General features: G+C 41.3%; 3 protein-coding genes across 14 annotated transcripts; all 3 read right to left on the bottom strand.

Moving 5' to 3' along the window:
• Positions 1–2078: 2078 nt before the first annotated feature.
• LOC110492092 (chitinase-like protein 4) lies at positions 2079–5874 on the bottom strand. 8 transcript variants are annotated; one of them, XM_090202987.1, is made up of 10 exons: positions 5647–5874; positions 5077–5146; positions 4705–4954; positions 4520–4576; positions 4255–4420; positions 4027–4151; positions 3659–3791; positions 3297–3488; positions 3063–3182; positions 2079–2846 (listed from the first exon to the last, which is right to left on the bottom strand). In XM_090202987.1, the coding sequence occupies exons 2-10, from the start codon at positions 5090–5092 to the stop codon at positions 2559–2561; spliced, it is 1347 nt and encodes a 448-aa protein (XP_090059113.1). In that variant the 5' UTR covers positions 5093–5146; positions 5647–5874; the 3' UTR covers positions 2079–2558. The 8 variants fall into 8 exon arrangements, with proteins under 8 accessions (XP_090059113.1, XP_090059114.1, XP_090059116.1 ...); XM_090202988.1 differs by having other exon boundaries at positions 5077–5123; positions 5647–5846; XM_090202990.1 differs by having other exon boundaries at positions 3321–3488; positions 5077–5123; positions 5647–5840.
• A 755-nt stretch (positions 5875–6629) lies between these two features.
• LOC110492093 (solute carrier family 26 member 9) lies at positions 6630–14176 on the bottom strand. 4 transcript variants are annotated; one of them, XR_016487303.1, is made up of 21 exons: positions 14113–14176; positions 13092–13281; positions 12717–12856; positions 12437–12547; positions 12144–12319; positions 11840–12004; positions 11580–11732; positions 11366–11448; positions 11106–11253; positions 10810–10923; positions 10475–10552; positions 10082–10177; positions 9880–9986; positions 9695–9764; positions 9479–9571; positions 9237–9368; positions 8861–9014; positions 8539–8593; positions 7869–8009; positions 7003–7064; positions 6630–6855 (listed from the first exon to the last, which is right to left on the bottom strand). XR_016487303.1 is itself a non-coding variant. In XM_090202984.1 (21 exons), exons 2-21 carry the CDS (start codon positions 13214–13216, stop codon positions 6844–6846), a joined length of 2313 nt encoding a protein of 770 aa, XP_090059110.1. In that variant the 5' UTR covers positions 13217–13281; positions 14113–14176; the 3' UTR covers positions 6630–6843. The 4 variants fall into 4 exon arrangements, 2 of the variants coding, with proteins under 2 accessions (XP_090059110.1, XP_090059112.1); XR_016487304.1 differs by having other exon boundaries at positions 13092–13276; positions 14113–14173; XM_090202984.1 differs by having other exon boundaries at positions 8861–9112.
• A 212-nt stretch (positions 14177–14388) lies between these two features.
• slc48a1a (solute carrier family 48 member 1a) lies at positions 14389–18879 on the bottom strand. 2 transcript variants are annotated; one of them, XM_090202996.1, is made up of 3 exons: positions 18787–18879; positions 15872–16039; positions 14389–15721 (listed from the first exon to the last, which is right to left on the bottom strand). In XM_090202996.1, the coding sequence occupies exons 2-3, from the start codon at positions 16002–16004 to the stop codon at positions 15585–15587; spliced, it is 270 nt and encodes an 89-aa protein (XP_090059122.1). In that variant the 5' UTR covers positions 16005–16039; positions 18787–18879; the 3' UTR covers positions 14389–15584. The 2 variants fall into 2 exon arrangements, with proteins under 2 accessions (XP_090059122.1, XP_021421781.1); XM_021566106.3 differs by having other exon boundaries at positions 18321–18838.
• Between the last annotated feature and the right edge of the window lie 4368 nt (positions 18880–23247).

Here is a 23247-nt window from a genome sequence, read left to right on the forward strand (position 1 = left end):
CTTAAGTGGGTTGGTGGCACTGTTGTCCCCTCGGACATGCACTTAATATGAGTGTGGATGCATCTATACTAATATATGAATACATAATGTAATCATATATTACTTACTGCTTTCAGATAAGACTATTCTTGGCCATAGCAGCACACAAAATGGCTTAAAACTGCTGTCAAACTTAGAGCCCTTCTCTCAACAATACAGTATACAAGCCAAGGGGTGTTTTCTCAGAGTTGTGAGTGTGTTTGTGTTCTCTTCTCCTCATATTCAGTAATAACATTAGCAAATTGTCAAGTTATGCTCATTTATGCTCCAGAGCAAGCCCACACACTACATAGAGACTACTAGAGTACATATCAACCCAATAAGGACATACAGTGCATTCGGAAAGTATTTATACCCCTTCACTTTTTCCACATTTTGTTACATTACAGCCTCATTCTAAAATGGATTAAATAGTTTTACCCCCCTCATTAATCTACACACAATACCCCATAATGACAAAGAAAAAATAGGTTTAGACATGTTTGAAAATGTATTTTTTTTAAATACTTTGTTGAAGCACCTTTTGCAGTGATTACAGCCTCGAGTCTTCTTGGGTATGACGCTACAAGTTTGGCACAACTGTATTTGGGGAGTTTCTCCCATTCTTCTCTGCAGATACTCTTAAGCTCGGTCAGGTTGGATGAGGAGTGTTGCTGCACAGCCATTTTCAGGTCCCTCCAGAGATGTTAGATCGGGTTCAAGTCTGGGCTCTGGCTGGGCCACTCAAGGACATTCAGAGACCTGTCCCGAAGCCACTTGGCTGTGTGCTTAAGGTTGTTGTCCTGTTGGAAGGTGAACCTTAGCCCCAGTCTGAGTTCCTGAACGCTATGGAGCAGGTTTTCATCAAGGATCGCTCTGTCCTTGTAGGTCCTTTCGGTAAACTCCAAACTGGCTGTCATGTGCCTTTTTACTGAGGAGTGGATTCCGTCTGGCCACTGTACAATAAAGGCCTGATTGGTAGAATGCTGCAGAGTTGGTCGTCCTTATGGAAGGTTCTCCCATCTCCACAGAGGAACTCTGTCAGAGTGACCATCAGGTTCTTGGTCACTTCCCTGACCAAAGCCCTTCTCCCTTGATTGCTGTTTGGCCGGGCGGCCAGCTCTAGGAAGTCTTGGTGGTCCTAAACTTCTTCCATTTAAGAATGATGGAGGCCACTGTGTTCTTGGGGACCTTCAATGCTGCAGAAATGATTTTGTATCCTTCCCCAGATCTGTGCCTCGACACTATCCTGTCTCGGAGCTCTACAGACAATTCCTTCAACCACATGGCTTGGTTTTTGCTCTGACATGCAAACTACTACTATATAGACTGTGGGACCTTATATAGACAGGTGTGCACCTGAGCAAAGGGTCTGTATACCTATGTAATAAGGTATTTGTTTTTTATTTGTAATAAATTCGCAGACATTTCTAAAAAATACAAATAAAACTTTGTCATTATTTGGTAGTGTATAGATTGAGATTTATTTGTCATTTTTATCCATTTTAGAATAAGACTGTAATGTAACAAAATGTATAAAAGGAAAGGGGTCTGAATACTTTCCAAATGCGCTGTAATAGCGTACTATTAAACAGATGAGTCCAGGGAAACAAAAGCCATGTGAAAATGCTGATGCCAAGTTCCTCCCCTTGCTCTCCAGCCTGCATTGCCCTTCTATAGAGTCAGCTAGGTCTCCATGGGGACAAGGCAGAGCAGAGTGCTCTCTCCTCTCCACAGCTGCGTCCTTCAATGGACACTCAGACTGGGTGTTAATTACAGAAAGACCACTGTCTCACCATGCAGCAGATGGGCTTGGTCAGCAACTTCACTAGACACTTTTTGTAGGCGAAATCTCCTTTGTGATTTCCCCGGCCCATACGGAGGGATTTGTGATAGCCTTACACTGTAGTATACTGCCCCCTGGCATCGGAGTGCAGTACTGCTAAGGAAGATATTACCATTTTCTAAACTACGGAGAAGCTACAGTGAGAGTGAACTGCAAACAACCTGAAAACAATCTGTCATTTAATGGTATATCAAAACTTTATATTAGGCCATGTAAATGGAGCCATTCATTTTATTATTTGTAAAGCAGTAAAATTTGTCATAAAACAATACAATTAACGCATAGTATTCCACCATAGAGGACAGAGTGCAAGTTATGAAGATAAATCTAGAGCCTCATCTCTACCATACCATGACAGAAATCACTCACAGAGCCAACAAACAGTCCAACCTGATCTACCATATGAAAAAACATATGCTAGTATATTCTTGCAGGGATTTTATTTTATTTTTTTTTACCTTTAACTAGGCAAGTCAGTTAAGAACAAATTCTTATTTTCCTAGGAACAGTGGGTTACTGCCTTGTTCAGGGGCAGAACGACAGATTTCTACCTCGTCGGCTCGGGGATTCGATCTTGCAACCCTTCGGTTACTAGTCCAACGCTCTGACCACTACACTACCTGCCGCCCCAGGGATGGTATGTTGAGTCTTGCCAGTGTAGTGAGTTACGTTACAGTCACACTCCACTGTGTGATTAAATGTTGTGGCGGTCAAGGTGACGGTGACAATGGACATGGTAACCATTGCGATGGCTGTCACGGGAAAGGAAACCACCATGACGATGTGGATGGCGATGATGATGACGGTGGCGTGAGCGGTGGTGGCGTTTATGATGTCGTGGCCCCTTATCCCTGAGAAGCAACGATTTGAGCAGTCTGGTGAACGGGAAGCGACCTTTGCCACACAGCGTCCCCGTGAAGTCGTCCAGATCCAGAGACCACACCATGGCTCCACCCAGCTCCTGACGCTGCAGCGCTCTCATCTGCAGAGGAGCAGGAAGGAGTTTTACACATAGCTATGATAGTTATCGGATCAAAGTTAGTCGGCTGGCTGAACCTGGCGTAATTACAAAATGGGTTGATTAATGTGCATTGTCCCCGTCAAATAAAGTAACAATGTAATGCAACTGTTCCGGCTTGCTTGATATATAAAGACAGGAAATGTGTTGCACAGATGCTGTACTGATGTAAACATGTACCTTCTCCCTCAGGATATGTATATATTCAAAGTTCAGCCAGTGATCGTATTCATGTGCCTGTATCAGCTTCTTGCTCTTATCAAATGTCACCACCGCCCCACTTTTGAGGTACTGACACACCTATAGAGTGGAGCATAGAGACAGAACCTGTCAGGAATGTCAGCAAAGTTGGAACAAACTTTATTGACACTTGAACCGTAACAGGGTTCCTATTGCACCAGGTATGCTTTTTACCTCATGGTAGGCCATAACACGTACAGTAGTATCAGTCTCAGTATATTCCGCTGCGTCCTCTTGTAGCTCTGTGTCTTCCTTGTCAGAATTAATCTTGTTCCTCAGGATTCGGGGAACAGGTGAGTAGGCAGGGAACCCCAGAGTCAGCTTCTGGGAATCCACTCCCTGAGAGAGCCAGTACTGCACTTGGTTCTGGGAAAACAGTACGGCATAAAGGATCAATAGAAGAGACTAACAAACATAACATGTTCTTTGGAAATCATGACAAGTAAAACCAGCAGAAACAAACTTGGTGTCCAAGTCATTTCAATCAGCTCTACCCATCAGGAATACAATGTTGAAGTAATTTATTTGTACTGAACTGTAGTGAGTACTTCTCTCTGAGGTGTGTCCATAGCTGGATGCTTCCGGCTGAACAATGGACTGATGTGACCTGACATTCCCTCCAGTGGCCCATGGAGGTCAGAGGTCACCAAGGAGATGAAGTCAACATACCTGCAGGGTCAAAAGTCAGGATTACCTTCTTAGGAACATTTTTCATCACATGGAATAGCTGTAAAATAATATGTGGTGTGGTCTATCAACAAGTACTTCAATGAATGACAATGTTACATGATTATGCCGTTCGTACTGTCCCTTTTACTGTATCAGACGTCAATCTAAAACTGTGAGAGGTGAGTGTCTCTCTCCACCATAGTCCCATACTCCCTGGTGCTGTGTGTGGACTCACTGGGGGAAGGAATGTGCATCGTAGGCCTCTCTGGCATAGTCCTCCAGGCCTGACACTGCTGTGGAGAGGAGCATGGCCTCAATCCCTGAGACACGAGCCTCCTCCTGAATTCCTCCACGCAGCTCCTACGTTCGCACACACACACACACACACACACACACACACACACATTTCTCACTTTCACAACATCAAATGAAAATGCAAACAAGAAGTCATCTCAGCTCTTACCTTGAGCAGATTAGTGAATATATGTTTCCCCCCCTGTGCTACATTAGAAGCAGAGCGAGGTTGCCACACCACATCCAGTCCATCAAAGCCCTCCTGCCTCAGGTGTTTCAGAACAGACTGGACAAACGTCTTCCTCCTGGTGTTGTCAGAGGACATTTTTAGGAGCCTATGGTGGAGGGATGGTTGAATGTTACTGCTTGGGTGAAAACGTTTCAATTCCAAAAGCACTTACAATTATTACTCTACATGTGAGCGGGGTACTGACCTGGTGTCCGTAGAGTTCCTTCCCCCAACAGCAAGCAGAGTTTTCAGATCTGGGTTCCTGGTGGAGGGCAGAGAAGAGATGGAATTATACAACCTGATGGTTGTGGTAGTAACACACACACACACACACACACACACACACACACACACACACACACACACACACACACACACACACACACACACACCTCTTTGAGCATGTTGAGGGAGTTGCAGAGGGTCTTGTCCTCCTGTGTGAAGGGTGTGATGTGATAGTCCTGGTCCAGGTCCATGTAGGCCATGATGATATGAGTGCAGAGGAATGGGTCAGCCATGTCCAGGCTGAAGGCAAGCATGTCAGGATGGTGCTGGTTCCTGCTGTTCACATAGCACACCAGACGGTACTCTTCCAGAGTACAAATGGCTTTAGTGACCACCAGGCTGAACCAAACAAAAACTAAATGGAAGAGAGCAATAGTTCAGCAATGTGCAACTATACAGTACAATATCTAATGTAAAGGCAAGGCTACCATTTATACAGAGGAGATTACATTTGAATAAGCCTACGATGTTCCTTACCTGCTGCCACATTCATGTTGTGCTGACATCCAGGTGGGAACTTACATCTGACAGGGCAAGAAAGTAGGATCTAGGAAAATTATCGCTCAGGTTGTTTTTGAAAAGATGTGCCGAGAAAGTCCACATTCTGTTTTGTCACACTGATCTATATTTTACAGCTTTTAAAATAGAGCAGGAAAACACCACAACTGTACAATAAGATAGATGTAATTTGATTTTACATTGTATGCTTTAGCAACAGGTTTAGTAATTGAATATTATGAATTCAATAAAAGTTCGTTTCAAACATTTGATTGTTTCAGTGTTGTGTTACATCATATTCCACTAGAGGGAGATTGGTCCATGTTGACAACTACCCGTTATGCGCATACAATTTAATGTAAAAAAAATGTAAGGCTATCTGAACTATAACGGAATGTGTTAGATCAAATATGTATATTTTATGTAAGTTCATGTTGATCAGTCTATAGTGTAGTAGTTTGTTCAAATCAAGAGAAAAACTAACATTCCAAACCTAATTAGCCTAGATACAGACATTATTGCTGTTTATTTGCGTGCGACTTAACACACCTGTCCTCCCGTGTCTGGATAACACCGGCGAAAGTCTCACTTCAAATTAGGAAAAACATTACTACATGTTCACCTCCAGGAGAAACAAATACACTGTGCTAGTCCTACTAATCACAACATGGGCCTATTGACCAACCACTTCTTCAAACCGTCGCACCTTCTTCTTCTGTGGACTTTGTATGTCAGTTGCAACCAACTTTAAGGTGCATTACCGCCACCAACTGGACTGGAGTGTGGACCAGAGACCGTCAAGGTCTGTAGGCTATACGTGCGCTCTAGCTAAAAGCCCGCTATCTGAGCCCTGCATGCTAGAGCACCGTACCAATACCAGAGTGGGTACACTCGCTATAACGCAAAAAAAAATTTGTGGGAAAAACATCAGTAGAGTTGAAAATGCGATGGATACCCATTTTACTTTTATTTTTTATTCCGTAGCCTACATGGGAATGTAACTGCAAAATGTATTTCTTTGTGCACTATGTCATCACGCAAAAAAATGTAATCTGCACAAGTCCATTTGATGGAAACATATTTTTGTATATATTGGTATGAAAATCTGTCGCCAATTGGATGGAAACCTAGCTATTGAGGTGAGGATATGGCCAATGTGGCCAAGCTCATCACCTTTCACTTTCCCCACCTTGTGAAGTTCTTAACTTATTTCATCTGTAGCCTAATACACTGCCTGCTTTCCAGACAAGTCACAGTGGGAGGCCCACACGTCATTGCGTGACTCCAAGTTTACTGATGTTTATTATATTATTTATATATTATATAAACATTTGCACATAAAAGCGTTTCCACCAACATTTCTTACATAATTAATATCCCACCTTGTCTAGAGTATTTTGTTTTTTGTCGACATTTGGAAAGTTTCCATTGGGCCTATCATGACATGTTTTTATCTGACGTGCGCTTTTACTCACATGAAAAAGGTTGGATGGAAACCTGAATAGTGAGACCAGCTGTTCAGTCACTGCAGATATTTTTTACAGTATAGACTGTCACGTGTTTATTATCATGATTTTTGAGATCGTCTAAGAACTATTTGCACAACACACAATCATTGAGATGCAGAAATGGACCGTTCAGACAACACTTTTTTGTTTTGTTTATTATCAACCTAAATGAACATTTTCCTCGATCTTCATTCGTTTCATACATTCTCCATACATTCAGTAGTAAAAAATCCCATGTTCAAAACAGTTCCTGTGGAGAGATAAAGGATGATTCAGAATGACTCTGGGTCGATAGGTAACCTAGCGATTAGTAAACGGGAACCATCCTGTTTTACAGTTTGCTTCATCGAGATAGATTCTCCACAACAGTGATAAATGGTTCCTTTAGTCAGTGTACCTGCTCCAGATCCCTCTCCTCATCCTCCTGAATATAGAGGACCAGCTCCTTCCTCTCTTTCTCTGTCTGCAACGCCACAGAGAGACACACTTCAGTCAGGGAGCCTCTCCTTAACACCTAGCTAACTCAGGACTACACACACATACAGTACGTGATCATCTACACATGTTTTTTTATAATTGCACTGCTCTTTTGAACTCAACTGCTGTGTCTGTGATATCATCTGAACCAGTGATCAGCACGGTCATTCTAGTTCCAGGAGGCCATAGAGGTAATGGGAGGGAAAATAAAGGAGAAACAGACAGACGGCTTGTCTTTCTCATGACCTCTGGCGACAACAGGATTCAAAGTGAAGTTGAGAAGTAGATGTTATAGGTAGTGGTGCCAAGTTTTCCCTGGACTTGTGTTGTCTGATTTGCCTGTTTACACTAACTGCCCCAGATAAGGTGGTGGAGGTTGAATAGAAAGGAAGCAAGTGAATGTGCAGGGTGAGTACCAGGAACACAGCTAAGAAAATTCCCACCCTAACTTATCACACTGCTCCAAATGCCCCCTTATCCCCACCAGACGTCAGAACAGTATCTACCTATCTCTTCCTTATATATCTTTTAAAATCTTAACTGTGTAATCACAGACGTTCTGTGAAGTGTTTGAGCTGGATTTTTTCCTATTGATTGGATAACTCAAAAGGAAGTGTTCCGTCTTTGTCTTTGCCCAAATTGCAAACAAGACATAGTTAATGTGTACTGGGTGTAGATGATTTACATGGAATAATCCCCTGCCTCTTGATTTACTTTGTCATTACTAAATGAGGATCTGTGAAGTGATTCATGGTCATAATTATAAGGTGTGGGATTAAGTGGGACCTGCCTTTTCAGAGGTTTCGGTGTTTCTTGACCTCTGTTGGGCACAGAGGATGGCGTCATGGACGGAGAGGAAGAGGTGACCTTGGGCGATATTGCCCTCCTCAAACACCCCTCCCCCCTCCAGCTCCTCGTACACCTGTGCTGTAAACACACACACCCGAAACCAACAAAGTAATACAAGGAGACAAACTAGGGAGCTTAGGGACGTTGCATGCCCTCTATGATACTAGGATTTTCTGTGTAAGTAATGTGACAGACATGGGCTTTTGTGTTAAGGGACTGAATTTTCCACCCAACGTTGTGGAGCTCAAATGACCTTAAACATTCTTTTGGATCAGGAAGCCCAAGGCATTGCATATGTGATTCAGCAGAAGAACAGAGAACACTTTGTAAATGAATGGTAAATTGAATGCCAACCTGCGCTGTTCCCTTTGATGAATCACCTCTTTATCTCAATAGGAAAAAGTGAGAAGGAGAAGGAAATTGAAAATTCTAGACCCTATTATGGTCATGCTGAGATTGAATTTGAACCATTAACTGTGTTCTATGTAATCTTCTATGTGCCCTTAGTTTGCGCACAGTGACTCAGCTTTTTCTCCTGCAAGTAAGATTCTGTTCCCATGACTACATTTGAAAGTCACCTAGCTACGTCATGAAAACTAGATCTTACCTTGAACATTGGCCAAGTAAAGCTTGATCCCCAGCATCTCATAGCTTGAGTTCATCTGTGAACAACAAGCGCATAACAGCACACATCAAGCCTCAACCAATTCTATGAGAGCTGCAGTGCATATCACTGCAAATGTTCAAATGCATCCTGCACTATCGGACTTGTTAAAAAATGAAATAAAATGGGATACAGAAGTATCCCCCATCATCTCACAATTCCTATACTGCAGCTAGCATAATAGCAAACAAATAGCCAAGGCTTCAGCTAATGGGGACCCAAATAAAGGGAAAACAAAGAAAAACCAAATGGCTAGCTGTCTGACCTTGATGAGTACTTTGATTCCCATGAGGTCTATGAAGCAGACCCCTGCCAGGTCCAGGATGAGGGTGTGGAAGGGCCTGGGTTGAGAGTCCAGGGTAACAGGGGAGGAACTTGGTTGGTCTGGTTCGGGAGGCTGCTCGCCCAGCTCAATGTCACTACAGTGGAAGTTGACATAGTTGGTTGGTGATGGTGGCGGGTAAGGATTGCTGTCACCAATGTCAAAGTCATTCTGAAGCTCTATCTGTGATATGGTCTAGACATGGGGGAGGACATAACAACAAAATAGTCAACATAAGATAGGTAGTTTAAAGTAACTCTGTCCATTTTAATGCATGAATGCCCTTTGACCTGACGCCCCTTGACCTCTGACCTCTCACCTGAGACTTCATGGTTACCAAAGAGCAGAGCTTCTTCTTCTTGGTCTTCTTGTTTTGGCCTTCTAACTCCTTCTGCTGCTTCTTCAGAAACTTCTTCCTGGCTAAGAGAAGTTTACTTGGGTCCAATCCAGTCTACGCACAAACACACATACACAAACACACCATATGGGAAACGAGTCTAAACATAATTGACTTTGCATGTCAGAGCGAGGGATATGGCCATCCTATAGTCATTAAAGTACCTTTTTGATGACTTTTTGTCTGAATATCTCTGCATTGGCAAAATAGAGAGGGGAGCAGTAGTTCACTATTTTCACCCCCTCTACACATTTCACCTACAGAAAAAATAAATAAAAATGTCTCCATTCCATTGGATAGATTCACATTCATAAAACCTTGCTATGAAAGAAGACACAAACATAAATCCAAAGTAAATGGTGAATACGATGTTTTATTACCTTGCTGTAAATCTTGGGATTTTTGTAGAGATCTGTGTCCATGATCTGAGCCATCTCTGAACCATTTCGACTGTGAAGAACCAAATATAATGAATAATATCATTTTTTACCATTATAAAACAGATGACTATAGCAAATGTTCCCGTTTGTGACTTTTATTGCGCAATCAATGTTGTTTTACTTACAACTGGGTCTGGAAAATAACCACGAGGACGGAGAAGCTGACTCCAATGGCAACTCCATAAGGCAAACTCAGGAAGAAGGTGGCTAAAAAGGACACCACCCACACACACTGGACAAGATACGGGATCATTAGAGCAGTAGATTTGACAGTGTTTGAGTATCGTCGCCAGAGCTGACACGCAACATGTGGATTATTTGACTCACACAGTCCAGTTTGCTCTTCTTCCAGAGGTAATATGGGTCAGAGAGTTGCAGCAGTGTGTTCTTCAGGTTGATCGCTATCAGGGCTCCCAGCACAGACTACAGGAATACATGGTGATTAAAACACTCGCTACCTTCGACATGTTATTTGTAGATCATGAACGTGTATGATATAAGATGAAACAAAGACTTCTTTTGATTTTCTACCTTCAGTGCTACTGTACGTCAGTGATTCTCAACCAGGGGTCTAGGATGCCTGGGAGGCCTCAGAGAGCTTTCAGGGGGTCCCTGATTTGAAAGCGCTTCAGTGGGCCCCGGCATGGAAAAGGTTGAGAACACCTGCTGTACGTCACTGTTCTTATCTTTTATTTAATGCACTGAAATAAAGGTCCTCACCTTTGGTAGTGGTTTGAGGAAAGCCCCCAAGGCCAGCATGGTGACCATGACCACCAGCATCACACACAGACTGGCAAACTGTGAAGAGGAAAGTAGAGGAGAGATTGATTATTGAGACAAGACCACAATATGACATACTGTTGTGTACTGAACAGAGCTCTTATGAAACTTGGTACGTTATGTTAGTCAGTCAACCAGAAAGCAAATTAACAATTGAACGATTATGAAGTGAATTGTTAGGCGTAAAAGTGAGAGGTATGTTCAATGAATACTGTGTTGTCTAGTGCCGTGCAACGTTTCGACGTGGTCCTGCCTCACTGCTCCCTGTGTCTGACCTGTGATGTTCCCCCAGCATTGTCTACCGCCAAGGTGACAGACAGAGCACAGCAGATCACATGGATCTTGAAGAAAGACCCCAAGAAGTTACTGCAGCCCAGAGCCAACATCTCCTGCACAGAAACGCACACTCCTATCAGTGTTTATAGTACACTATGATGAGTAATGGAGACTATAGTCAGACAGCTTAGACAGGGATTTGGTGGCATTACATTTTTTTTTAAATGGGACAAAATGGGGTTTTCATCTCATTTGAAGAAAAAAAGACGAAGACATGCTTGTCCCCTATTCATACCTGGTTGGGATCCACATCGTAGCCATGCTTTGCTGCCAGTGTCCTGCCCATAGCCAGGTTGATCACATAGCCCACGATAGCCAGGGAGAAGGCTGTGCTCAGCATGTCATCCCACTGAATCACTGTTGGGAGGATCGGAGCAGGAAATCTAGAAGAAGAGGTTGGGACCACAGCATCTACTGTGTAAGGATAGACTGTAAAACAGCCATAATAGCAAACCATAACAGTAAACTTTTCTGGTAATATTCTGTCCCCCTTACCCTAGGGGAATTTCTCCCACTATGTCCATGTGATACTTCTCAGGCAGGTCCAGGGGACCTGATATGGCTGTGGCCACTACCACCTGTGCAAATGGAAGTTCTGGTTTAACCATTTATATTGGTCTTACAACTCCAGAGCATAGCATAGCATAGCATAGCACAGCACAGCATAGCATAGCATAAGAGGAACAGATTAGTCTCCTCGATTACTCACAACAATGATCTCCATGGGGATGGGGAAAGGCAGTTTGTGACGGAAGTGTGCACTCAGCTCCTTCACTGTGATGAGTACCACACTACTGACCAGAGCAAAGACCAGCGAGGCTATGTTGGTGTCAGGCAGGCCATAAAAAATATCTTTTAGAGTCTGGGACAAAAAGGGACATCATTTTGGCAACTTTTAGAAACTATAGAGAGGGGCATCATGGTTAGTGTAAGTAGTAATGTAGTTCTGCATGCATATGGGAGACTTACATATATGGTGGCAAGTGGTCCACTGTAGGGAGGTACTTTAATACCAAAGATGTACTTCAGTACAGAGATGAGGATCTGCAGTCCTGCAGCCGTCATGAAGCCCCTGATGAACGACTCAGACAAGTAGATGGCCACGAAGCCAAACTGCATTAGGCCCAGGCCCATCTGTTCAGATAGAATTTGTGTCCCAGGTCACTTACAATTATGAAGACAGTATTATTTTCACGATACCACACTAAGGTAACATATTGTATTGACACTGTACAATGATGAACTAAGCCTCTATGTGGCCCTCAGGCAATACCTGGATGACGGCAGTGAGACAGGCCAGTGTTCCAGAGATGCCCAGTCGAACCTCGTTCATCCTGTCCTCATCCACTAGTGTAGCATTGAGGGTGGCATTGAAGTGGCTGAAGTCAGACTCAGGGGCCAGACTCAGACACACCATTCCCACCATGATACTGAGCACAGCAAAAGTACCTGGACATAGAGATCACTCAATCACATCACACTTTAAGGAGATAGTATTTCATCTAAAGTCTTCAATTATCCTTTTACATGTAGATTTACAGTAGATTTACCGTAGATTTACAGTACCTGGGACCATTTGGTGAGCAGTGCCCATGAAGAAGTAAGGGATGAGAGGAAAGAAGGAGGAGTAGAGGCCATTGACAGGAGGCAGGTTAGCCAGCAGAGCAAACGCCATGCCTGTACAGAACATGACTCATGAATTGAATGAATCATAAACTCTTGATAATAAATTGTAACGTTAAAAACATCACTAGGAAACTATTCTGCTTCCAACTCTCATCTGAGATAATATATAGCAGGACAACAGCTCAAATGATGAGACACCAGAAGGAGGAGACTGACAAACCCTGAGGAACCTGAATGGTGCCTGCGCTGACCCCGCTAATGACATCACACAGCAGGTTCTCCTTCACCTTGTACTTGGGCAGCCAGCTCAGGATAGGCAGGTGTCTGAACAGCAGGGACTTGAGTCGAGACCCAGAGCACCTAATAACGTGCATCAGCATGCAAGTCTGGTTAGAACAGTCACCCTATGGCCTCATAGCTGGCTCCTCTTTATTTGATATAGTACCAGCTCAGTTCTCTCTAGGGGAACATACTGGTTTAAAATGTAGATGTCGTAATGAAAGTACTCAAGTGTTGTTAGATGAGCTTTATTGACTCATGAAAAGAGACAAACAGTTGTGGGCTTTTGATAGTCAGCAGAATGTAAACGTTGTACCTGAAGCATTTCTTCACTTTCTCTCCTATGGGGAAGGCCCGTTTCTTCTTGTCAAACTCCCCATCAAAGTCTGGGAGGGAGTAGGCTGGCCTGTTGATCACATAGCGTGGGCGCTCTTGTTGCATGGTTTCAGCCAATCAGAGGATAGTTAGACAGGCCAAAAATTGACGCTAGTATCCATGCAGCTGCACTGAGGTGTGAATGAGAGATTACATTGCATTGATAAAATGACACAACATTGCTCAAAAATTAGACTGGTCCAGATCTGTTTGAGCTCTTGCCAACTCCATGGCTGTTATTGTCAAGATAAACATGACTTTGGTGTGACAATTCCATTAAGAGTTGGCAAGATAGGAGAAACTGACTGGTACTCTTCCCTGGCTACTCAAAGGACACTCACAGAGCATCGTTTGAGGTGGCATCCATATACAAGGAAGGTCTATGAATATCACGCAACTATAATACATAGGCAGTGGTTAGAAAGAAGTAAGGTTGAATTAAGCACCCTTATTTCCTGAGTATAAACCTCTCATGTTCTGCTGGGTTCCTAATCTAACCTTGAGAGAGGTAGGTAGGTCCAGTGCCATTCTGTCTGAACAGAGCTAGATAACCAATCTTACAAACTAGAGGCACGTGGTCAGTCACACGTCAACCCCTCTCACACTACAAAGACCATGGTAATACTGAACTAAAACACTGGATGGGTTGCATATTCAAAATGTTTTTTTTTTTTTTTAATTTAATGACAGACCATTAAGACTAGATTTTTCAGTAACGCAAGTGAAAAGGATAGATATTTAACAAACTATATTTTGAGATCCGAAAGATCATTTCTTGCATGTGTGCCAGAGTCCGAATGCAAATAGTATTTCAGAAAGCCTACACGAAGACAATAGACCACCAAGTGTCTTACAATTGATACGAGGTGATCTGCAACATACTAAGCACATTTCAAAATCTAACACAAGGCAGAGTCAAGAGACCAACAAATCAAAAACAAAGCAAGTATGCCGCACTGTACCGTAGTGTCAGAGTGAACCATCGGATGGTACTGGTTTGAGTTTTCACACCCCAGAAAAGACTCAGTATTTGTTTTATACTGGGGCTATGCTGACACCTTCTACGTGGGAGGAGCCACAGATGGGGAAACCCTGGCCTAGCTGCCTTTAGAGGGAAAGTCATAGGCATCATGTTTGGTTGGAATACTTCATTGTGGAAGTGCAATATGATTATGGAAATTATTATTGCAAGGATCCGTCTAAATAATAATATCATACAGTCACATCTCAACATAAACCACAGTTCAACATTTATTAATAGAATGTACAACCAAAATACATCTTGTGAATACATTTTTTAAAAACTCTTACCATGCAAAACGAACCAATTGTTTATTTAAAATATTTCTCTCTCACGAATAGCCTTTCTCTATCTCGTACAAAAACACACAATTCACACATTTGCAGGCATTGCTATACAAATAGAGAAGGATACCAGGTTTAAAATCAAGACCAACTTGTTTAAAAGGTGGAAATTGTTTAAATACATTAGATATTTAATATGATAAAAACAAAGCCAAATAATGTGCTGATCAACATGAATATAAGACAGAAAACGTATGAAGATAGAAACAGTGAAAAAGAAACCCCATCAAATCAGGACTTCCATACACCTGTGTATTAGCTTGCATTATATCCATCCTCACCCTCTGGCCTTTTCTCTTTAAAAGCAGACGACAGCATTGGAAGAACCAATCCAATGGAATGAATAACACTTTAAAGTGCATTATTATGCATCACATCAAATATGTGTGTGTAGTTAACTAAAAGAGAATAACAAATATTCAAAAGCATATGACAAGCCAACATCCAGACAGAGATAGCAACGACTGGCTAAATAATCCTGCTCTCCCTAGTGACGGAGAGAGAAACAGCAGAGAGACCACATAACACAGTGACAGCCTTTTTCCCCATGGGTGTATTTGACACTTACTCATTAGATTGGACATTGGATCAATACATTTCAACCTGAAATTTAAAATACAATTCTTAAAAACTGTGTCTTTTTGGAAAGCTTCGACCCAAATCCTCAGAGGCAAACCCCCACAGCCTACATGACCTAGTCTTGATCCCTAAGCCACTCTACAAATAGCCTTGTGCAAATCCTTGCTTAGAAACATAAGCCACTGCTGCCTGCCATTACAGATAAGCAGTGGATCCCCATCAGGAGTTTTTCCAAGTGACTATATGGCTACTCACTCCAACAAAACAAATGAGCTGTTACTGTATGTATAGTAGTGAGGGTTGACAACAATGTAGGGCTTGTCCGGAGTGTGTAACTACGCTGATTAAAAGTTCAAAGAACTCTTATGCAGCCCTTCCAGATTCTCTGTGCTCACTTTCGTTGAAACACGTTTTTTTTGACCAACTCTTCTGCAGCTGGCTGGTTCCCCAAACCTCCTACCCAGTGTATGGTGGGTAAAATGGATGGTGATCAGAAGTCACTGAGGATACTGATGTCTGCAAACTCCTGGCGGTACCTGTGAGAGTACAGGGCTAGGAGGAAGGCCCATTTGAGAGTGAGGAAGCTCCAGACACAGGACAGGTACAGGCTCGTCGGGTCAGTGGGAGCTGCAGGACGGGAGAGAATATACAATCTTTCAAACTTTCTCAGAATAACTCTACACTTAATTTCTAGATGATATATAGTTTCTGAATCTGTAATCAATAGCTACATAGCAGATAAGAGAATATGAGCCAGAGAGCGAGAGAAAGACTAACATTGCTTCTGTGTGATGGCGAGGGTGAGGAAAGTAGCGAAGGCCACCACAGCCAGGATGGAGAAGAGACCCGCAACAAAGATGAAGAACTTGAGTCCCTTCAGCCATGTGCGCCAGTAGTCCTGCAGGTACATAATGTGGGTGACAAGGGCCCAGAGCGCCAGCACTCCTGTTGGGTGACAGAAACATACCGTATCATACTCTCCAGAAGGGCAGGCATGCTGTGAGACCTCGTGACTGAACTAGGACATAGGGACAGCGTGCGAAGTTAGGGAGCATCACAGAAAAAGCCATTGGTGAAGCAGAGGTAAGGGGCCCTTGCGCTAATTAAAGGTTGTGACGCTAAATGTGATGCAAACAGTCAGCCTATTCAATTCACACTTCTACACATTTATTCATAGGTTGTGAGTAATAGTCTCAGTTCATCAAGGCATTAGGCTAGATCAGGGATGGGCAACTTTGATGGGGATGGAGGACACAAAAAATCTGAACTCATCATGAGGGGCCGATCTACACCCCACATTGCGAGCAAAACATTATAGTGGCCCCCTCTTGCAGCGGAGATTTTAAAAAAAATAATAATAATAATAAATAAATAAAGATATATTTTAGAGTTAATTTTGTGCAATTCCACAGATTTTGCCATGGGGTGTAGGGAAAATGTTGCAGTTTTAAAGAGTTTGCTGCAATTCTATACATTTTGCCATGGGGGCGGAGATGTACATTAGCTGTTTTACAGCTCATTTCCTGCAATTCTATACATTTTGCCATGGGGCGGAGATGTACATTAGCTGTTTTACAGCTCATTTCCTGCAATTCTATACATTTTGAAGAGAAATGTTTGCAGTTTTTATATCTGAGATAGACTGAATAACAAAACCCCCGGCAGGTAATTTGACCATGATAACAAGTTTAGACAAACTATCAGTGACTCAGATAACAAGAGAAAAACTACTGATGTACAACCAAATTTAACACTGCACCTTCTGTATTCTAGTTTAACTCAAAACAGTATGTTGAGACAGCCCGACGGAGTTCCTAATAAATAAAAAAGATATACATATTTTTATTGATCTAACGGTCTGTGCCAGTTGCCCATCCCTGGGCTCAATCTTTTAGCCTTTTTTTGCTACAGTAACAACACAGTATTACACAAAAACATTTCACTGAAACTATGAGAAATTATGGTGAAATGCCCATTTATCTTGGCCTACAAGTCTGTCGTGTGTGTATGTGTTGAGAACAACATTAGCATGAGCAACAATAGTGGAGTTGGCGGTTCACCTTCAAAATTAAAGTCCCCAATTGAAACATGAGAAGTGCTAAAAATTGTGGAACAATGCCCCAATTGGACAAGATGTTGGATGTTAGAATGTTGTTATATAAATTCAACAAATGACAATAGTTAAAATGACACAAAACGGTAGAAATCTGTTGAAATCGTACTGCGGATGTATTTGCATTGGGGGCATACGTATATGCACTGTACAGACTTACTTATCTTTGGACCATGAAATGGGGGTACCAGCCTACTCAGTGACACCCACAGACAACAATTCGGAAGAGTTTACACAAATATTAGCAGCGTAGCTCTTATTGTGTAACTTTTGTAATTTGTGGGTTTTACAGAGTAGGCTGATACCTCATTCCATAGACCCTGGATTCATAAGTAGACCAATGCAATTCTGAACTCTAATACATCCACAGTGCAATTTCAACAGATACATTTTTTTCAAATGAACAAATTGTCTTTTGTTGAATATCCATAAACATTTCAACATTGTTTAGCATTATCTAATCCAATTGTGGCTCATTCCACTATTTTTATCCATTTGCATCAGTTTCAATGAATGATTGATATATACACTAGATGACTGTGTTGAAGCCACTGTTCCTTCATCTTGGCACTCCCCACCGTTGTAAAAAATATTTTATAAGATATAGAAATACATTTATAAATGTCCACATTAGTTTTTGCCATGATTATTTTATTACAAACACCTTAATATATACTTTTACATTATACTATGCGTGTTAAACCTAATAATTAAACAAATATATAAAAACATTTATACATTTTAGAGATGACTAATGTTACTATGCACACTACTACAACACTTAAATACACGCAATTTTGTCCTTGAAACAACTGAAATACTGCAGAAGTCCATTAATTCCTACAGAGGACTATTCCTAATGCCCTTGACTTCATGGGACTTCCCTACCCCATGACATTTAAAATGGTTACGTTCGAGTTAGGGTAGGGACGGTTAGCAATATGGCCGACCGGTGGCTTCAAAGCATCAGCAATAGAGGATTTTGTTTTAATACATAATTGATTTCAATGGGGAACTTTTATTTTGGATGCGAACCGCCGATTCCACTATCGTTGCTCAAGCTAATATTGTTCACGACACACTGGTATGTCCGCCATTCTGTTGTTACTGTACCTGACAATCCGCCCATTGCCGCCGTCCATGGTTGTTTGTATGCTATGTTCCAGACAAAAAATGCTGAAAAACCAACTAGCATACCAAAGGTAGCATATCCTATACTGATGTATGTTCTACTCTTCCCCATTAACACGGATATAACTATAACTATAAATTGAAAAGTTTTTTGGGGGGGGAAGCTGCTATTTTGACGGTCAATAACAACGTATAAACGTAGCCTGACAAACACGGCTCACGGAGTATAGTGATTACGCAACAGCAGTCCTGGCTAGCTGTTGTTATCCTGAAATCACTCGAACTGGCTATACAACAACTGATTTCAGCTACATCACATGAACCATCTCGAATTGATACAAACGAATTGGTTATCGAGCGAACACAACACACGCTGCAATTGTGTAAATTACACACAACCGACAAAAACAGTAACCTACAGTGGCAACAAATTAACAACTTCTCCTACCGGCCCAGGAAGGTTCATCTTCTTCGTTAGGGTTTTACACCGGACTTTTTCCACAAAGTTATATTGCTGCCACCTAGTGTGCGGGATAACCATAAAAAGATCCCAAAAATTCAACACTTATGTGGCTAAAAACATACTCAGTGGTGGAAAAACGACCCAATTGTCAAACTTGAGTAAAAGTAAAGATACCTTAATAGAAAATGACTCAAGTAAAAGTGAAAATCACCAAGTAAAATATACTTGATGTATTTGGTTTTAGATATACTTAAGTATCAAAAGTAAATGTCATTGCTAAAATCTGCTTAAGTATCAAAAGTAAAAGGAAATTCTATAAATCATTTAAAATTCCTCATATTAAGCAAACCAGACAGCACAGTTTTCTTGCTTTCATTTTTCGCCTAAAATTACATACCCAAATCTAACTGCCTGTATCTCAGGACCTGAAGCAAGGTTAAGCATAGTCTTGATACCATTTAAAAGAAACACTTTGAAGTTTGTGGAAATGTGAAATGAACATAGAAGAATATAACACATTAGATCTGGTAAAAAATGATACAAACAAAAAAACATTTTCTAAAAAAATTATTCCCATCTTCTTTAAAATGCAAGAGAAAGGCCATCATATAATATTGCAGTTTAGGCGCAATTTAGATTTTGGCCACAGCAGTGTGTGTGCAAAGTTTCAGATTGATCCAGTGATGCATGGCAATACTGGACAATATTTTGTGTCAAGTCTGCCAAATGTGACAAATTGGTCAATTGCTACTGTTTTAAGTACATAACTATAGAGAAGATACAAAAATGATATGGTAATACAAAATGTTAGTTTAGATCTAGATGGCTGGGCGGTTTGGGGTGGGTGTGGAGTCAGATACAGCAGGGGTTCAAATTGTAGAACCCAGTTCCTACATTTTAATATAAAAATGGATTTTATCAAACAAAACTATGCTACATTTTATCTCTTGGACCCTCAGGATGACAAATCAGAGCAAGATTACTGAATGTAAGTACATTATTTACCTTCAGAGGTGAATGTATCAAACCTGTTGCCGTGATAAGTTTTTGTTGTTGTGCACTCTCCTCAAACAATAGCATGGTATTTTTTCACTGTAATAGCTACTGTAAATTGGACAGTGCAGTTAGATTAACAAGAATTAAAGTTTTCTGTCCATGTAAGACATGTCTATGTCCTAGAAAGTTTGCTGTTACTAACAACTGTCATGCTAATCACATTAGCGCACATTACCTCAACGGTCCTGGTATAGGGACATCGATCCCGTAGAGGTTAAAACACATATATATAGAGAGAGCCAGGGGCACATTCTAACACTCAGACATCCTCTACAAACAAAGCATTTGTGTTTGAGTGTCTGCCAGATCAAAGGCAGTAGGGGTGAGTGTGTGAATTTGACCATTTTCCTGTCCTGCTAAGCATTCAAAATGTAATGACTACTTTTTGGGTATCAGAGAAAATGTATGGGAGTAAAAAGTACATATTTTCTTTAGGAATGTAGTGTAGTAAAAGTAAAAGTTGTCAAAAATATAAATAGTAAAGTACAGACACCCCAAAAAACGACTTAAGTAGTACTTCAAAGTATTTTTTATTTTGTTACTTTACAACAACGATCACCGTAAATCAAACATCAACATGCAGAAAAAAATCTATGGTATCATGGCAGTCCGCAAACGTTCATTGGAGATGCATGCCGGCACCTACTGTACGGGTGGTAAACTAAAAACAAATAACCATTGTATGAAAGGGCATCATGACATCGTTCAAAAATAGAAACATAACAAATATAACTCCCACTCTACAATTGCAGCATCTAACCTCCACTAGCATTTTGATACTCTTCCCGTCTGCATACACTTGACACAGGACCAAATATTTTGCATTGATTGCACTTAAGGGGCTTGTGCACGAAGGCTCTTACAGGGTATTTCACATAGCCCAACTTGACATGAAAAGGGAGAGACCCCTTCATCAAATAACAATATTATGGATCAAGTGAATGTCTTCACTCCATCTACCATACAGGTCAGCCTCAGGTACTACCTCTGCACACACTTTAAGTGCCACCCCAGTGATAACCCCCTTGATAGGTGCACTGTTTTGAAGATCCTACATTAAAGATTCCACAAATATATCTTCTTGAGGCACTTCCTGTCTTCGGACACACAAAAAAACGAAATAAGCACACTTCTTGTGACTTCCATTGATCCCACTTCACCCAATGCTTCCATTAGATTTATCAACACTTCAAACGGATATCCAATGTTTCATTGGTCCAAAACCCTCACTCCAACTAAAAATGAGTCCACCACAACTTTACTTCTCTTGTTTCCTTTCTTTTTCGTCACTGTAAACCACTCCTTCTCACTCTCTGTGCTCTCATCTTCCCCCAACTCGCCAGCAGTTTCAAACAAAACATCAGTTACTGCCATCTTCCCACTGCCAGACTCCTTCCGGACCCTGGCCCAAGAATGATCAAGATTGTGTGTTATGTTCTAGAGCCAATGCTGCAGTGTCTTTCCGTCTTCAGCCAAGAGTCAAATTCATTTTACTGGGCTTTCTAAAACAGGCTGTATTGTATGCATGGATATTACCTCCCTTATCTTACCTCATTTGCACACACTGTATTTCAACTTTTTTTTCTCTATTGTGTTATTGACTGTATGTTTGTTTATTCCATATGTAACTCTGTGTTGTTGTTTGTGTCGCACTGCTTTGCTTTATCTTGGCCAGGTCACAGTTGTAAATGAGAACTTGTTCTCAACTAGCCTACCTGGTTAAATAAAGGTGTTCTCAACTAGCCTACCTGGTTAAATAAAGGTGTTCTCAACTAGCCTACCTGGTTAAATAAAGGTGAAATACAAAATAAATAAATAAACATTAGAAGTGCCCATCCAAAAAGGCTCAAGGTCATTAGCCACAGATAAAATGATGTCAAATCACGTTATATGTAGAGTAGCTTTGATTGGACTGATGTCAACATCATACTTTCAACATCTTAGCTAGCAGTCATCATCATGAATCAAGTCGACAATCTACTGGCAAATCCTTTTCAATCATTGTCATATGAAGATAAATAATGAAGAGAAATTATAGATAAAACGTATCGGTGCTCATTGACCATTGGACATAAACATTCCACAACAAGTTGGAAATTGCAAACTCAACAATGAGTGGTGTGGAAGGAAGTGAGCACAGCACAACAAGGTGAGTCCAAAAATGTACTGTATGCTGCTACATAAATTATGTAACATGCCAGGGAAATATGTATACTGTAGCTAAGAAAGTAATAAAGTTAGTAAGTGTATGTTGTGTAGTAAGCTGTTAGTAGCCCATGTGCTTCACGCTAATAATTTGGTCCCTTTACCAACGTCCGTTTGACAACGTCCGTCCAAGCTCGCTCATTAATTTATTAATCTAAATTACGGATGGCCTCTTATCTGCTCATCGTTACCTTATGCCATAGTTTGTTCATCTCAATGGTCATTAGAAACAACATTTGTTTAAACAAGTCAGCCATATCAGCTATGTTTTTTTTAAAGGCAGGAAATGAGGCTGAATTAACTGTTTCGCTGCCAGACAAGACTCCGCTGATAGCCAGGTGTAGCAGTGGTAAGGTGTTGGGACTGCTGTTGGACAGCTTTATGTGGGCCCTAACAGTTTGTGGGAACCGTTAGTCACCCTTGTAGAGCTATTCATGTATTGGTTAGTGATGTGTAGAGGCTTTGCTGGCATGCATATTTTTTATTTTTATTTTTTTTGACCTACCGAGATGCTAAAATCAACAGAAAACAAAATCTAAGAACGGGAAGCATAGAAATAGAGCACATAGAACAGATATCCCGCTTCTTAGACTTGCTTTCAATGAGGGTGACAGATCTAAAACACACATTTCTATGTGATTTTGGTCTGGTCTCCCAAAAAGTTACATGTCGGTTTGTTGGTTTGTATTTTCTATCTAGCGATGCATGTGACATAAACACTTGCACAATATGTAAGCAATAGCTGAGTATAACCAATCCACAGATGAGCTATTATACTGTATAAGTGATCACACTTCACAGAACAGATGATGTGCAGTAAGACTCAAGCACTTCTAGCTGATTGCGAGAGTCAGCTATTGTTTACATGGTGTGCATCACGTGTGAATGCATCAGGAGATTGAAAATACAAGCCGACATTACCATATACCTACCGGCGCTCTAAAATGTTGGGTAAATAATACTTTCCTGTGGATATTTTTTCTCAAATTTCGACCCACATAAGGACTAACTGCACAGACAACCGGTAGAGTAAGTTCAAATATAATTGCATTCAACATTTTGGATTGAGAGGAAGCCTATAGGGAGGAGGTCAGAGACCTGGCCGGGTGCTGCCAGAATAACAACCTATCCCTCAACGTAACCAAGACTAAGGAGATGTTTGTGGACTACAGGAAAAGGAGGACC

The sequence above is a fragment of the Oncorhynchus mykiss genome, chromosome 16, assembly GCF_057628025.1.
Source record: "Oncorhynchus mykiss isolate SJ-2025 chromosome 16, ASM5762802v1, whole genome shotgun sequence".
NCBI classification, from domain to species: Eukaryota; Metazoa; Chordata; class Actinopteri; order Salmoniformes; family Salmonidae; genus Oncorhynchus; species Oncorhynchus mykiss.